The sequence below is a fragment of the Apaloderma vittatum genome, unplaced genomic scaffold (assembly GCF_000703405.1).
Source record: "Apaloderma vittatum isolate BGI_N311 unplaced genomic scaffold, ASM70340v1 scaffold3122, whole genome shotgun sequence".
Lineage (NCBI taxonomy): Eukaryota > Metazoa > Chordata > Aves > Trogoniformes > Trogonidae > Apaloderma > Apaloderma vittatum.
This window is the reverse complement of record NW_009703972.1, coordinates 20424-36594: the sequence shown is the minus strand read 5'-3', so window position 1 is coordinate 36594 and position 16171 is coordinate 20424. Positions and strand designations below refer to the sequence as shown.

Genomic DNA, 16171 nt, shown 5'->3' with positions numbered 1-16171 from the left:
AGTTGCCATGTGTCTGCGCAGCGTTAGATTGCAATTTATTTTTTTTTGCAGCATTAGGTTGTGGTTTTTTTTTACTGTTGTTTTGTAAACGTGTCAAGTAATAGTAGGTGGAGATTGTGGCTTAGATTTACAGAAGTACCTGACGTGATTCAGAAGCCCCTCCTTTCTGTTGCAGGTTAAATCAGCTGCTCTTCTTGAGAGCCCTTGGTTGTGCTACTTCGTCAGAATTGACCCTGCATGTGTAGATATTTGCCTCCAGATCTTCTGTCGAGGGGCAGTGCCCCCTGAGAAAAAACCCAAAACATTCCTCAAGCCAGAATCTCAGCTGTGCCAGCCTACTGAGAGCGATACTGCAGGAACTATGTGAGCTGGTTTTGGGCTCCTGGAGTAAACATGATGAAAACGGAGTCTTCAGGAGAAAGATCAACCCTCCGAAGTGCCTCTCCTCACAGGAACGCTTACAGAACTGAGTTCCAGGCGCTGAAAAGCACCTTTGACAAACCCAAATCAGATGGGGACCAAAAAGCGAAAGAGGAAGGAGAGGCCTCGCAGAGCAGGGGAAGGAAATATGGCTCAAACGTCAATAGGATTAAGAACTTGTTTATGCAGATGGGCATGGAGCCTGCTGAAAGTGCGGGAGTTACCCCTAAAACCAGGGGGAAGGGTGGCCCTCCATCACCTCAGAGACGAGTTAGGCCCAAAGAATTTGTAGAGAAAGCGGATGGTTCGATCGTAAGATTGGAGTCGTCAGTCTCGGAAAGGATTAGCAGGTTTGATACTATCCACGATGGTCCTTCTTATTCCAAGTTCACTGAAACTCGGAAGATGTTTGAGCGAAACGCTCACGACATGGGACATTCCAATCGCTATTCCCCAAAGAAAGAGAAAGCCGTTTCCAACGAGCTTCCCGACGAGTGGTGCAGCTCCAAGTCTCACCGAGGCAGCATGGATTCGCTGGACAGCCTGAGCCCAAGGACCGAGACCGTCTCTTCCACCGTGAGCCAGCTCAGCGCCGTTTTCGAAAACACCGACTCGCACAACGTCATCGCTGTAGAAAAGTCGGAAAACAACGAAGAGTACTCTGTGACCGGTCACTACCCGCTAAATCTCTCGTCTACCGTTGCAAGCATCTCCTCCCCGGCTGCGAACCTCGAGGGTTTCAGTCCTCTGAAGGACGCCAGCACGTGGTCGCCCCCAGCCAAGCAGAGTACGGGTGCCACGGTTGTTGAGAGCTCCCAGCAGAACAGCACGCCTTCGACAGCCAGACAGAAGACATCCACAGGTTCAAAAGCGACTGAAGAGGGAAAGAAGAGCGCAGAGGCGAGCGCCGATTCCGCCGAGAGCTCTGCAGCGAGTCCGCAGGACGTGGTCAGCGCTCTTGACGGCGAAAGATCTGCGGAGGGCTGCGCTAGGAGTAAGGCGAGAACAGAGACGGACGTTTTGTCGCAAAAGGAGCGGTCGGCGCGTGCGGAGGGTGCCTTTGAGAGACCTGAAACTGCAGAATTACCAAGAAACGTGGCTTCAGGTGGCGATTTCGCCACAGATGCCATTTCAGACACTACTGAGTCCCGTTATGATGAGGCAAGTGAAAAAGAAGCGCACGAAGACGTGAATAATTTTCAGAGTTCCCACGTGTACATGCACTCCGACTACAACGTGTATCGGGTACGCTCGCGATACAACTCTGACTGGGGAGAGACAGGTACGGAACAGGACGATCAGGATGACAGCGACGAAAATAACTGTTACGAACCTGATATGGAATATTCCGAAATTAATGGATTGCCAGATGAGGATGAAATCCCAGCAAACAGAAAAATTCAGTTTAGCCGCGCTCCGATTAAGGTAGAGTTTCCTATGTTCTTTTTCTGCGGTTTGGTTTGTTTTCAAATGCAACTTCATTTGGAATAGATCTTGACTTCTGATCTCGGTTCTGAAAAGACCGCGGAGGATCTTTTGAGTCTTTTTATATTGCAGTCAGCTGGTGAGCGTAATCTTAAATGAAGTAAGGAAGCGGAGCTCTGATGAGCCCGTGTCATTTCCTAGACGGCTTGGTGGCCAGCTGAGCGAACAGAAATTGAGGGTTGGTGAAGTTTGTGAATTTTAACGTGCACGTTCTGACTTAGATGACTGAGCCGTAATCCCGTGGTGAAATGCAGAAGTGAGTGTATGTGGTGGTAGCCTTTGTGCTGCTTGGGTTTTTTTCTTTGAAATAGCAACTTCTTGAGGTCAAATGGCTCTTCCTCAGCTCTCATTGGGTGTTCTTGAAATTCCCTGCATTTAATACAGGGATTCTGGCTCGCTGGCAGAGGACTGTTAGTATTCTGTGTCTAATTTAGTCCAGTCTTTTCTAGAAGCATCATCATGTCTTAGAAACTTTAAAATAATAATAAATGTATGTATCGGTGCTCTAGAAAGGCACAGGTCTGACTGGAATACCTAGTGAAGGGTGGGTTTCTTACAGAGCTTTTTTTTTTTTTAAAACTACCTTGAAATTAGAGCTAAGAGTGGTGTTTCAAGTACTTTGAGTTCGGGAGGCAGTAACTAGTTGTGTTTGGTTGTACCAGGCTTTCACTGCTGAGTCTCAGGGGTAAGTATAAAAGTATTTGACTTCCGAGTTCGTTCTGGAGCATGTGGTCTCAAATGGACAATTCAAAACCAGTCTTTTTTTTTTATTATTTTTTTTCCCCAGAAATAGCTCTTGAAACAGAACAGAGTACTTGAAATCTAAACGTTTTAAATAAAAATATGTCACTGAAATTGACTGTGAGTTTAGCAGTGGAAGTGACTGCATCAACAAATGGAGGTTTCACTGTCCAGCTTCAAGTGAGGTGCTTTACAAAATCTGCATTTACACCGCCTGTGGGTTTAAGTTAGGGCAAGATGTATATTTGTGTTAAGAAATTTTCATCTGAATGAGGCAACTAGATTTTCACATCTGTTTGTTGAAGAGAGGAGGGAGGGGAGCGGCCTTGTGCTCTTCATGTTTCAGAAACAACACTTGTTTTTTTTTTTACACTGAAACACGATATTCCAAGCCGAGATAATGGATTTTTTTTTATTTTATTTTTTCAGGCTTGCGTCATGGCCCAAACATTCTGACAGTGTTTGTACTCCCTCTACATTATCCCTAAAATTGAACTAGCTCGTTTTCTTTAATTTTTTTTTTTTTTGAGATGAAGTAGAGAAAACTTTTATTACCAAGGATTATGGAAGTTGTCCCTCCCCCCGCCTGCCCCCTCCGGCTGTTCTGACAGACAAGATGATGTTCTCTCATCTGAACGATCTACCAGTTTTATGCAGAGGTTTCTTTTCTCATATCTGTTATGGTTCTAGCGGATAAGAATCCAGAAAGTGACTCCACCGAGTTTATTCTTGAGAGGGTCAGATTTTCCTGCTGTTTTTCAAAGAGCTAACGGTGATGTCCTTCTTCTGGTACATTGATGCCTGTCTGAATCATGCTGTCAGGCTGTGTGCTACAAGAGTATTTCCTCAGTCATTTAGTTATAAAATTTTTCTTTTCTTCAAGTTTTTCGTGCTACGGTCATTTCAGATTGCCTATTACCAAGTAATAATAACAGTCCATCAGCAAAATGCTCTAAAAGTCATGTGTGAAATTGATAAACGGGTACGTTTGTCGTGCTTTTAAGCCTAAAGCACCCTTAGCAAGCTTATCCAAGGTAAAAGAATGGTTATTTTAGCATCTTTATTGCAGAGAACAGAATCAAAGCTGCGTTGCAAGAGGGAGGTGTGGGAGGTTGGGGAGATCCCCTGCTTTTTTGGCCCAGGTACTTCCAGTGCAATCTCTTAGTCCCGTGGGGAAGCAGAAGTGAGACCGCGGGGAAAGCTTTTGCACTAGGAGGAAGAAACGCCGCGGAAGTTGTGTGGGAATATTTTCTGACCTGTTGAAAACTGATTTGCCTCTGATCAACTGAAGCGATTTATACTTCTCTGCTAGATAGTGATCTGCAAAGTTAAACTGTGGATGTTTAACGCTGGTTTCGCAGTGTCGTACCTCTGCTCTCCTCCTACAGGTGAGCTCGGAAAGAACAAAATTGGTGTTTGAATGTGTAGCCTGTGAAATGAGTGGGTAGTTACTGCCATGAAGTTGTCACCTGAAGGTCTCAACAGGTTTAGATAAACATCTTTGAATTATTTTTCTAGGACGTATTTCAGGTAGACGTGTAAGAAACAAATGAGTGTTGAGACTGAAGAGAGATTTCAGTTACCACCATGAGGAACCTCTTCTGCCCCTTCAGGGGAAATGCTGTGGCAGTAATGAAGTATAGGTGAAAGGATGAATAAATCCAATTGTGCTCATCAAACTGATAGAGACTGAATTCTGCTTATCTCCCAAGGAGCAGAAAGACCCAGTTTTTGAGAAACTCGCTGTGAAGAGAAAACCTTGAGTCATAGAATCACTCAGGTTGGAAAAGCCCCTTGGGATCATCGAGCCCAACCTATAACTCTACACTACAAAGCTCACCCCTAACCCATCTCATCTAAACGACCTTCAAACACCTCCAGGGGTGGGGACTCAACCCTCTCCCTGGGCAGCCTGTGCCAACATCTGACCGCTCTTGCTGGAAAAAATTTCTCCCTATGTCCAGCGTAACCCTGCCCTCTCAGCAGATGCAGGAAATTGTGCTCCGTTACAGCCCATAGTTCCACTCTCACGGATCCCCTGCTCCATGGGCCATTTCCCCTGCTCTAGGATTATGCTGATTATTTGCTGATCTTGTCTCTGTTGAAAGTCCCTCTAGCAGTGGGTGGCTGCCCAGGGGACGTTGCAGGCTTGGAGAGTTCCTAGGTATTTGGGGTGTGGCGTCACTGACCTGAGCGGTTTGTGCGTGTCTCTGGGAGCTTAAGCCAGTTTGGCACTGCTCAATAAAAAAATAGCCTAAAAGGGCCCAAGAGTTGGTGCTGTTAGTGGCGATGGGCATGACTGTGTTGCTGAACAAGGGATGTGCACACTGAGATTGCAGATGATCTAAGTGTTTATGTCGCGATATAGAGGCCTTTGTCAGCACTGGCCCGTTCTTGTGTTGAGTGTTGTGTTTCTGCTCTGGAACTGAAACTCTCCAAGGCAAGTGGGAGAGGTGAAAAAGTTAAGCAAATGTGATGAGGAGCAAAGTACCCTGGTTTTGCTGTGGGTACCTTTCTGCACACACACAAAAAGCAGAAACTCTATGATTTATTGGACTTGTAGGGTTTCCTGAGGGTTGTGTTATCTGCTGCTTCCCAAATGTGGCAGGCTAGTTGGACAAAGTTTGCCAGTAGTGCAAAAATCATTAACTCATGGGTTTCCACACTCTAGTGAATGGAACGACTGTCCAAACCATACCATAGTCCTTTTCGAGCCGTGCTTCCTTCATCCCAGATACAATTAGGTTGGAAGAGTCACGTTCACCTCTTCTCCTCTCGCCAAGTCTAGAATGTCTGGTATGTTCGTAACTGATGGCTGCATCTCCAATTCGTGCCCTATTTCTGGCTCCAGGTACACGTTAAACCATTTGAGGCAGTTTAGGAGCACTTGTTGTCTCCTGCAGAGCCTCCTTTTGCAACCTTCGGCTCCGCTGGCTTGACCCTACCCAGCATTGGAGAAGGTTGGGTGGTCTCTGATGGGACCTTTTGGTAGCCCGCAGGTCGCTTGTGGTGCAGTGAGGGGCTTTAGCTCAAGCTGCTGCTGTTTTCAGGGTTCCATTGAGTTTCCTTAGGGTGCAGTGGTGGTGAAGGGACCTCTCTGCAGACCCCTCATGGTTTTGTGGTAGATGGGGGAGAGGGTAGCAGTAGTGGAAGGGGTATAGCAAATGGCTCTTCCATGCTCCACCTTGTTGCATACGAAGGGGTTATGATCGCTAGTGCCCCTGCCTCATGTTCTCCCTCTTTTTTGTCGCACAGATTCATGTCTGAATCTTACACCCTTACTTCGGTTTTCCAGATCCTGTTCTGTTCAACTGGTCTTCAGGAATCTCAATTTGTGCTTCTCTGTCTCTCTCTCTCCCTTTTATTAAAGTGAGCCTTCGAAAAGGTTTTACAAGAAATGCTGTGACTGTAGCTTAGTATAAAATATAAACGACGTTTGTATTTAGCAGTTGTTTTGAAATTTCTTATGAATTATATGGTGATACTAAAGTTCAGTTCAAGGAGTCTCCCTTGTCATTCCTCATTTCACTAAAATGTATCCAGGAATGTAAGTAGTGGCAAAGAAAGAATCTAAAACGTTCTAACACTGTAATTACTTGAGAAATTTTTACTTTCTAAAGTATTACTGTTTTTTGGTAAGCATCAAAATAAAGCATGCTGGAAACATTTCCAAGTTTTAGTGTTGGAAAAGAAAGTATTTCGTTGACCGATTCAACGTCTAGTGGAGTATTTAGCGGTTGTTGTTAAAACATGGATGAATTATTTTGGATCGTACCGGTTGGAAGTGAAGGTTACCCGTCCCCAAGCGCTGCGCAGTCCCTGGCTCCAAACTTGCTGCCACTTCTATTTGTGTTTTACTTAAGTGAATATGGATTTGGAATCAGATGAGCTCTGGATCTCCCTTCCAACCTTAGGGAGCCTATGATTCTATAAATAAAGGAGTGCCAGCGGGCGTTAGGACACTTGCTGAAGGTGGATGTAGAAGACAGGACTTGCAGAAAGATCCTGGGGCGTTTTTAGGGGTAAAATAATTACAGAAATTCATCCACTTGTGAAGGGGTTAGTTGAGAAGCCTTACCGTTGAGGAAAGATGGGCAGCTTCCTTTTTAGAGTGTTTTCCTTTCCTTAAATTGGGTTCTCTCCTCTGGCTCCTGTGTCCATGCTTTCTTTACGGCCGGAGGAGCGCATGGTACTTTTGGCCAAGGCGTGAGCTAGACGTTGATTAGCCTGACGCTTCATCTCCTGTAATGTTGAATAAGTCGCTGAACCTTTATGCTGGTATATTGAGTTAATTCCATTAAACTTGACTTGCAAAGGAGTTTGACGTACTGAGCGATTGCTTGTGTGGCTCGAAACGTGTGACTCTGCTCCATAAAATGACCTTGTATTTTTTCAGGCGTTGTGAAGTGTAGGAAATTCTATGGACTGAAGTAGTAATAAAATGTACTGTACTGCAAGAATTGTGATGCTGATTATTTGTGGGAGTTAATGATGTAACCCCAGGCTCTTTATTCAGGTGGTAGAATATACAGAACATTTCTGGGACCTAGTCTTATTTCAGTTACATTTTTTTAAGGAAAGATTTTCGTAGGAAAGTCAGAACCTTTTATATATCTTCATCAGCGAGAGGAATGAGAAGTAAACATTAAGGATTCAAAGACTGGAAGCTCTCAAATAAAGAACAATAGTGAAGGGATAAAGCACTCCAAAACAAGTTATTTTGACTGTTGGAAGGTCAGCATGTTCCATGTGGTTGTCTGGTGTGTGAAGTGTGTAACGGAGTTGTAACTGCACACTTCCGCTGCAGGAGTCTGTCAAACACAGTAATTTCAGGTGCAAGAGAGTTTTCTTGTATTAGGTGTACTTGGAACTATTGGGATGCAGCAGATGGAATGTTGCCTGCTATAATACTCTGTTGTGACTTTGTCTCTTGTATGGGTCGTAATTTCACCATTAAAATTCTAAGGACAACTTATTCCTGGAGGAAATGTTCACATGCAGTTATTGAGCTAAAAAGAAGTGATGTGGCTTTAAAGTGGGTTTTATATTCTAGAAGAGCTGTCTGTAGAAACCAAGTTTGGGTTGAAGAATTGGCATCAGAATTTTACGTGGTTTAGATTGAAAGGGGCTTCCAGTTAAAGGTTTTGAATTTCAAAAATGCAAGCTAAGAAAGTTTAGGGAAATGGCTTGAAGTTAGTTGAACCCAAGAGCAAAGGGAGCTGTGCTTTGTGATTCGGAATCAGAAAAAACATGTAGGATTTACATCCCAAGAAAAAGCAGAATCCGGGAGCAGAAGACAAACCAGCCAAAGAGAGTATCAGAAGCGCACAGAGAATTTGCCAGGAGTCGCAAAAGGCATTCAAAAATGAAGATTTTCAGGGAGTTCGGAAGTCTTAAGCCTGAATAGGATGTTCCTAGAAGTCAAGCTGAGTTTGACCTTGGAAAGGAAAGTAATCCAAGTAGTAAAAAGCTATTTATCCATTAAAAATGAAACAAGAAAGGAAGCTGGACGTCGTGCAGTGAGCACAGGGTTATGATCAGATTTGTCATCCCCAGTTAATATCTTGCCTTAATTTTTGGTGCAGTTGGTCATGTTGAACGTGAAATCTGAATTAAAACTGAAATAAATGCATGCAGGTGGAAATTCTTACAGCGAAACGAACAGGAAGCCTTTGAGTGCAGGTTTGTTGGGGACTGGGAGAAAGATGTATTTTAGAAAGTCTTGTGGCAAACATCTCAAAACAAAAAGAACACCATCAAAATAGAAACAGCGTTTAACTGCGGAAGAGCAGTTTTTCAGAAAGTAGAGAAGAGGTGGTTCTGGCAGCTTGAAAATTATCAATCTCTTTGTAGCAAAGCAATAGAAAATAAGTTTGGAAAGAATCAAAGGCAGGGAGCCAAATGGAAATGTGAAATACAGGTGAATGGATTTATCAGACAAAATTAGTGTCTACCTTGGATGAAATAGAAGACCTTGCTGAAAATTGCAGTAGTTGCGTCTCGGAAAGGTGGAGCACGCTGCTGACACCCGCCGTCGAGGGGAAGCGGGGAAGCCTTGTCATGGCATGGGGTTACAGGAGAAGGTGGGTGACCGGCAGGGCTGCGGTGTGGGGTGGGGGATGACTTCATGAGCTGAGAAGTTTCATGGTAAACGAGTGACTCGTGTGTAGGGGACGACAGCGAAGGAGAAAGCAACGCTGCGAGTCGCTCGTGCAGAATAACGACAGGAACTCGCGCTGTGAGGAAGGGAAACGGCAGCCTCGGTACGCGAAGCAAAATATTTTGGTAGCTGTAGGGAATTGCGAGGGTCATTTGATAAGGAGGCTTCATCTGCACCGTGTCTGGTGGATTCTGCTGAAGGCGAGCGAGTTTGTAGGAAGAGCTGCAGCAGTCTGCTACTCTTACATGTCTTTCTCTTGGCTAATTCTGTCGTAGAACAGGGGGCTTAAGAAATTTGTTTTGCTCAGTGAGGGATGACAAAGCCTGGAAGAGAACATAATTGCATCTCTGGTATATTCATAAAGGAAAAGCAGCTGAAGACTAAGGTGTTCCACTTTTAAGGTGGAATTGAGCATTTTCCAACAGAGATTAAAGAATTCTGATACAGAATCACAGAATTATTGAGGCTGGAAAAGACCTTTGAGATCCTCAAGCCCGGCCTGTGACCCCAGGCACTCTTTTCCTCTGTTTCCTACTAGACAAGTGTATTTTCTAAGAGTGTATTAATTCTGTGAAGGGATGGAATTTCCTTCGGTGCTGTTGAACTTGCAGGCGACAATCTATTAAAAAAAGTACCCGATGTTCCCATAATTAAACGCTGCAAAGCGATAGCTCTTACTCTTTGGTGTCCCCTTTTTAATCAGGAGGTATTGTGGTGGGAACAGAAGCTGATTTTACTCGCTAGAGTTGATTCAAGAGACCTGTCAGACCACTCGGATATTTTCATGTGATAAAGTCCGTGGGAGGTGTGAATGCAGAATTTATCTCCGAGACCCATTTGCTGTGCGTCGTTACGTGCACAGCTGCATTTCCTAGTCTGTGCACATCTGTAACTTCAGGTTCCTCTCTGCGGTTTCCGTCTGCTTTAGTATTCAGTGCATCATCTCAAGGGCATGAGTTGCTGGTTCACCCTGAAATGATATCTGTTAATATTCAGACTATGCTGTGTGTAGACCTAGGACCTTTCATTTAATAAAATACCTGTGTTTCAGAGTTACTGTTCACATTCTTTGTGTAAAAGCAATGAGCTATACAGGCTTTTAAAAGTCCTGCTCTCAAGCTCCTGTCCATTTTGTCTAGATCATGGCCCTTCTGATAAAAAAACCCACCCATGTCAAGGTTTTATTTCATTTTTAATCATTTTTCCCACTTTATAAGCTTGCAGTCATCTTTAAGGTGGACTCTGACATCTTAAGATACTGACATATTTAGATTCTGTAGATAAGTAAATTGTGGCATGTTTAAATATTTACTGTGTTAGTTCTGCCTTCTTAGAAGCCCTATAGAGATACCTGATCATTAATGTCGGCTTCAGTGATTGCCCCATAGATTTTGTTGTGCGTGATCTGCTGAAGCAGAATACTTAGGATATTTTTATACTGTACTTTTTCATAAGGGCAAGCAGATGGAACTCATGAATCTAGAGATTTAGAGCACTCTTGGAGGAGCGTGGCAGAGTGCACTAATGCAAGTGAGAATGTTTCCGTGTGCTGTTGGGGAGCGTGAGGCTACCACACCGTGTAGCTCTTTGTTCTTCTTTGCCCAGCCTTTTTCTCTGAAGTACTAGCTCAGTTTTATCCCCTTCTGTTAGTCTGCTAGGTTTGCTAAAAACTGCCACCTTGATGTTTTGCACTTTTCTTTCGTGCTGGTCTTGAAGGTAGGGGGAGGGAAATACCAGTAAACAAAAGGTGGTTCTTCTTTTTTTATCTCTCTTTTCTTTTTCTTATTCCCCTTCTCTCTGTGTGGGCAGTAAAGCAGTTTCCAACCTTAACAGCTGTAGATCCAAACTGCTGAGACTGACTGTGGTTTACTACAAGCGCATGACACAGTCATTACCAGTAAGCGCTGACTATTAAAGAGGGGAAGTCATGCTTGACCAACTTCATAACCTTTGACAATGAAACAGCTGGCTTGGTGGATGAGGAGCGAGCAATGGATCTTGCCTACGTTGACTCCAGGAAGGGTTTTTTGCCTAGAGATGTTGACGACGTGGGGGGTGAGCTTTGTGGGGCAGGGCTGGTGGTTGGACTCGATGATCCCAAGGGGCTTTTCCAACCTGCGTGGTTCTGTGTGTCGGAGGTGGATGAGCGGACTGAGGTGGATTGAAACTGGCTGAACAGAGAAGTGGGCGGATGAGAACTTCATGAAGTTCACGAGGGCGAAAGGCCTGTCCCTGGGGAGGGACAGCGCCCAGGTCAGCGTGTGCGGGGACCACCCGGCTGGAGGCAGAGCTTTGCGGGAGAGAATCTGGGGGTGAGAACACGAAGTTAAACATGAGCCAGCAACGTGCCCTTGTGGCGAGGAAGGCTCATGGCTGCCTGGGCTGGGTGAGGGAGGTGGTTCTTCTGCTCTGCTCAGGGCTGGTGAGGGCACGCCTGGAGTTCTGAGTCCTGTCCGGGCCTTCCCGGTATGAGAGATGGGAGAGTCCAGTGAAGGCGCACTGGGATGATGGGGAGTGTGGAGCATCTCTCTTACGAGGAGGGGCTGAGGGAGCTGGGGCTGTTTAGCCTAGGAGAGAGAGGGCTCGGGGCACATCTTATTAATGCATATAAATACCAGAGAGGAGCACGCAGAGGACGGGGCCAGGCCCTTTGCCGTGGTGCCCCGGGACAGGACCGGAGGCAGCAGTGTGGGGGACGGCACGCTGATAACCTGGCATTGGTTGAAGACATTGACCTTGACAAATTCCCAGCGTACCCTTAAGATGGGAAGTTGTGTGCACTGAGTTTGGACACGTTTGCGGAACTTTCTCCCTCAAGATCCGGAGGGATGAGCCCAGCCAGGAGGTGCTAATTGTAAACCAATTAGAATGTGAAAAACAAGTGTTTGACCTATAAGCAAAGGCCACGCTACCTTCTTCTAGTACCTTCAACTACGTATAAAAGGCACACCCTTTGGGTAATAAAGGAGCCATTTTGGAGCCATTTTAATCACCACTCGGATGTGTCGTGTCCGTCTCTACAATGACACAGCAGCACCAACTGAAAGACAGGAGGTTCCCTCTGAGAAACCCTTTTTCCCTGCGAGAGGGATGGGGCACTGGCACAGGTTGCCCAGAGAGGTTCTGGAGACTCTGGCCTTGGATATACTAAAAAATTGTCTGGAGATGGTTCCATGCAACTGGTTCGGGGTGGCCCTGCTTGAGCGGGGGGGGTTGGACCAGATGGCTTCTGTAGGTCCCTTCCAGCCTCAGCCATCCTCTGGTTCTGTGGCTTCATTTAAATCAGAAGAAAATATTTTCCTTACAGTGAACTTTGGCAAAGGAAGCAGCTAAATTGCATCCAAGATGAATTATTTTAATTCTATTATTTGTAAAATATACTAAGGGACCTCTCATACTATTTATCAAACTGTAAGAGTGTGTGGTTTTCTAAATCCAGAAGTGGTGCAGCATCTCCAGTAGGGTCTCCCTGACTGTAATAGTTAATGTTGTTTAAATATATATTTAAATTTTAACCAGAGCTCATTGAATAGAGCATGAATTTTTACCTGTATTAACAGGTGGTTTGGTTTAAGGGTTAGTCATAGAATCACGGAATGTTCGGGGTTGGAGGGGACCTCTGGAGATCATCTAGTCCAACCCCCTGCCAGAGCAGGACCACCTAGAGTAGGTCACACAGGAACGCGTCCAGGTGGGTTTTGAACGTCTCTAGAGAAGGAGACTCCACACCCTCTCTGGGCGCCCTTTTAATAGCAGACTTATAATATTTCCTGTTACTGAGAGCATAGACCCACCATCATCAGTCAGAATAGCTATCTAAGAACGGATTTCAAGGGATTTTTTGGATATCCTTAGTTGTATTATTGCATGAGCACATTGACCTAACCTTCTAAGTACCATTTAACAGCGGGAGGAAATGCTGGGGAAATGTTTAAGCAAATATTACAAGTTAAATATTTATGATTAAGAGGAGAAATTAAAAACAGCCTGTACAAAAATAAAACTGTTGAGGAGTCCTGTTCATTTGCAGCCGAGGCAGAGCCCGCAGATATGTTGCGTGCGCAGGAGCTGGAGTTGCTGTGGCTGGTGCTGTCCTGGCGCAGCCTGGCTTGGCGTGGGAAGGTGAGCTGAGCCCCTGGTTGAGGCAGAATGCTCAAAAGCTCTGGTCAGCCTGGTAAATAATTCCACACGGCGCTGTGCGTCTTCAGGGCAATATTAATGTTACTCCCTTCCTCAAATGTGCTGAGCTGCTGACATGGTGTAGTTGGTGTACGAGTCCTTCTGGTACGGATGGAGAGAGGAGCTTTGCCGAGGCCATAAAGCTCGGGAACTCCCACAAGAGGCACCAGCCAGCATGTGTGGCTGAAGAGGAGCAACAGAAATTTATAAAACGTGAGAGATTAGTGGGAAATTTTTTGAGCAGTGCTTTGAATATGGGGAGTAGAACCAAAAGACAGCGAGTAGTGGCTCTGTTAAAGCCAACCTCCTGTGCTCATATATGCTTTCTGTTACTTACTTGTTTTTTTCTGTTGGTTTTGTTTTGTTTTTCTTTTTTTCCCCCCCTCTCCTTTGGACACTTCCCAGGCTGCAGTTAGATTTGTGATGGCCTGGGACAAAGTTTCCCTTTCCATCTACAGTTTTCTTGTTTTCTAGGGCTACATACTTTACATTTTTCATTACATTAAAAAATAGAAAAGGAAAAAAAAGCAGCTTCTTCTTAAATTGTCAGTTTGTGAATTTCTGCCGTTGTTTTATGTACAGCATATTCATCACTCAAAAGCCTGAAGAATTTACTGTGGTGCTTATTTTACTGTGCTTATTTACTGTGGTGTTTATTCCCCCGAGTTTAGCTTGTTGCAGCCTTATTTGTGGATTTTGTTTATTGTATTTTCTTATTTGTAATAATTAGATAATGTGTGAAGTGTGTGGCTTCATATCCATAGAGGCTCTGTGAATGCCGTTTGTTTTCTGGTTGTTATTGTTCTCGCCACAGATCTTCCTGTCGTGCCTCGCTCTTTGCTTTTCATAGCTTGCTGCTTTATTGTGCGAGACAGCAAAATCTCGTCGTGCCATATGTTCCACCACGGTTTTCCTTAGAACCGTGGCTGACACCTGGGAGGAGAGGAAGCATCTTCTCTGGGCTGTGTCGCATCGAGTATCGGCTGCACCTGCCCAACTTAGAGGTTCATCTGCTCCCACACCTTTTTAGCAGACCCACTTGTACGCCTAGAAATGTGAGAATTAAAGGAACAAACTTACTTGTGTATGCAGGTACTTGGCTGATTAAATACCGTAGTGGTAATTCATTGAAAGGCTTTGAAAGAAAAATGTTAAACACTCTCTAATTTATTCTTATATGATAAACATCATGCTCCCAAGGGCGTGGGGCTTGCTTTAGCTGCTCGAATTTTTGCAGTGCAAGGTGAAACTGCCAGGAGGGTGTAGCAAAAATGTCTGTTAATAGTAAGCACAGTGTGGCTTCTCTCTGGCATAAGGTATTTTTTGTTCTCTTTCAAACAAGAGTTGTACTATAATCATGAAATGCTAGATCAAATTCTTTGTCTTTTATTAGCGCTGGAATTCAAAGATACAACATCACTTGGTGACTTGAATAATAGTTGTCTTTTAATGACTAGCTTGGATTACTTTGAAAATGAAGGTCAAAATTTTATCTTTTGTCTCACTGCCTGGAAAAACCCTCCAGCAGTAGAAGAAAAGCAGGACTGTCCCTCATCCCCCTTGCGGACCTCGTGTTTGATTAGGTTCCTAAAGTGAAAATAAATGCGATTGTAGAGTAAATCCCATTTAAGATATTTTGCTTTGAAGCACCTGCTCCTGCTGATACCCATATCTGTTTATTTGGTGCAGACATCAGTGCTACCATCAGAAATAAGGTGTTTTGGGAGGGGCTCCCTGCCGTGGTGCAGCCCTTTGTTGTGCTGCCATCGTGAGCTTGAATCCACGTCATGGAATAGAGGGTTTTCAAATGTGGTTTATTTTGTTTTTTGTTGGTGTTAGCACAGCACTGTTGAAGCTTAACATGGACACGTCTGCAGAACCACAGCAGGGAGTTAGGAATATAAGACCTATTTTACAGTCTCACCTCGCTGGTGCAAGGTTCTGTACTACAGAGGCGCTCCTTAATTTCACATGTCTATCTTACAGCAGACTGTAGGCAAAGATCCCACAGATCAGATGGAAGAGAGTGATGCAAAAAGGAAGCTACAGCAAATTATCTGTGATGGAAAAACAAAGTGAGAGTTGTGGGGGGTAGTGGCCTATCTGGTAGTATTCAAAGAAATGCAAAAGTGCTTTGATAAGAAAGCAAATTACTTAAACTTCCTAACTTTCAGTACTTTTGATGTATAACTAAAAAAATCCTGCGTTTTTGGCTGTCAGTTTATGAAAAAATGGCATCAGCTTCATGAAAGAGAGCGTAGTGCCTTCGGTTGGAAGCAGTTCGTAAGGTTAATTACTAGTCAGTGAGTCTCCTTTGTGTGATCGCAGCTCTACAAGCTGATCAAGAAGATGGTGAGGAGGCCTTTGGTCCTGCTCAGTGGTCCTTCTTGCTTAATGGTCTGTCTTGCTTACTGTTCTCGGAGTGCGTGTACATCATCTCGTGAAGGCTGGCAGCTTTTTATGATATGTTGTTGATCTTGCCATCAAACATCGTGAAAACCTTTGGTTTGTCCATGCAGTTAATAAATGAGCTTGGAGAAGGGATAACTATCTTGGGAGCATGTGCCTGGGAAGGGGACTCAGACCACCCTCCTAGGACAGCATCTACCTGAACATTACACCGTGGGTTACGTTGTGTGTTCTTCCACTCTTCCAGTCAAATGTGGGAAGAAAAGAACCATCTAGACAGAAGAAATATATAGGTCCCAACACTGGAAAGAACACAAGAACATGTAGCTTCATACTTAGACTATTCCCCTTCAGCACTGAGGGCAGCTTTGGAATCCGAGATGTGTGGAAAGGCTCCTTAAATGAAATAGATAAGGAGCTACTAGATTTAAAAAGAGATTCTTTGACTTGAAGTCCCACGTAGTGGATATTGTAACTACTTGGCCTGTTTCATGAAGTGCGCCACAGTCATCTCTTCCACTCCTGGGCAGGCCTTCACAAAGAGAGTTAGGTCTTTCCCGTTTTTTGGATCAAAAGTGATGGTTGCTTGCCCTCAGGAGGCAGTTAAAGGCTCTGAGCCGTGAGAGGTGTCTCTTTGCAGCTGGAAGAAAAAGTCAGAAAGACTGTAGCGCCCGGTACATTGATTCTTGACTCCAGGCAGGTCTTCGGTTGGTGTTTGTGCTGACTTTGTGGAGCACCACCCGTAACGTGGCTCCGTGTCCCTTTGGATTTTTTGAG

At 44.6% G+C, this 16171-nt stretch overlaps 1 protein-coding gene across 1 annotated transcript in view; it reads left to right on the top strand.

Moving 5' to 3' along the window:
• Positions 1-393: 393 nt before the first annotated feature.
• LOC104270453 (neurabin-1-like) overlaps positions 394-16171 on the top strand; it is a gene marked incomplete at its 3' end in the record, with an annotated part of 36167 nt that continues 20389 nt past the window's right edge. The window contains exons 1-2 of the mRNA XM_009864836.1: positions 394-1845; positions 3554-3628. Of these exons, the coding sequence (XP_009863138.1) occupies positions 394-1845; positions 3554-3628 (1527 nt within the window). The remainder of the gene's footprint in view (positions 1846-3553; positions 3629-16171) is intronic.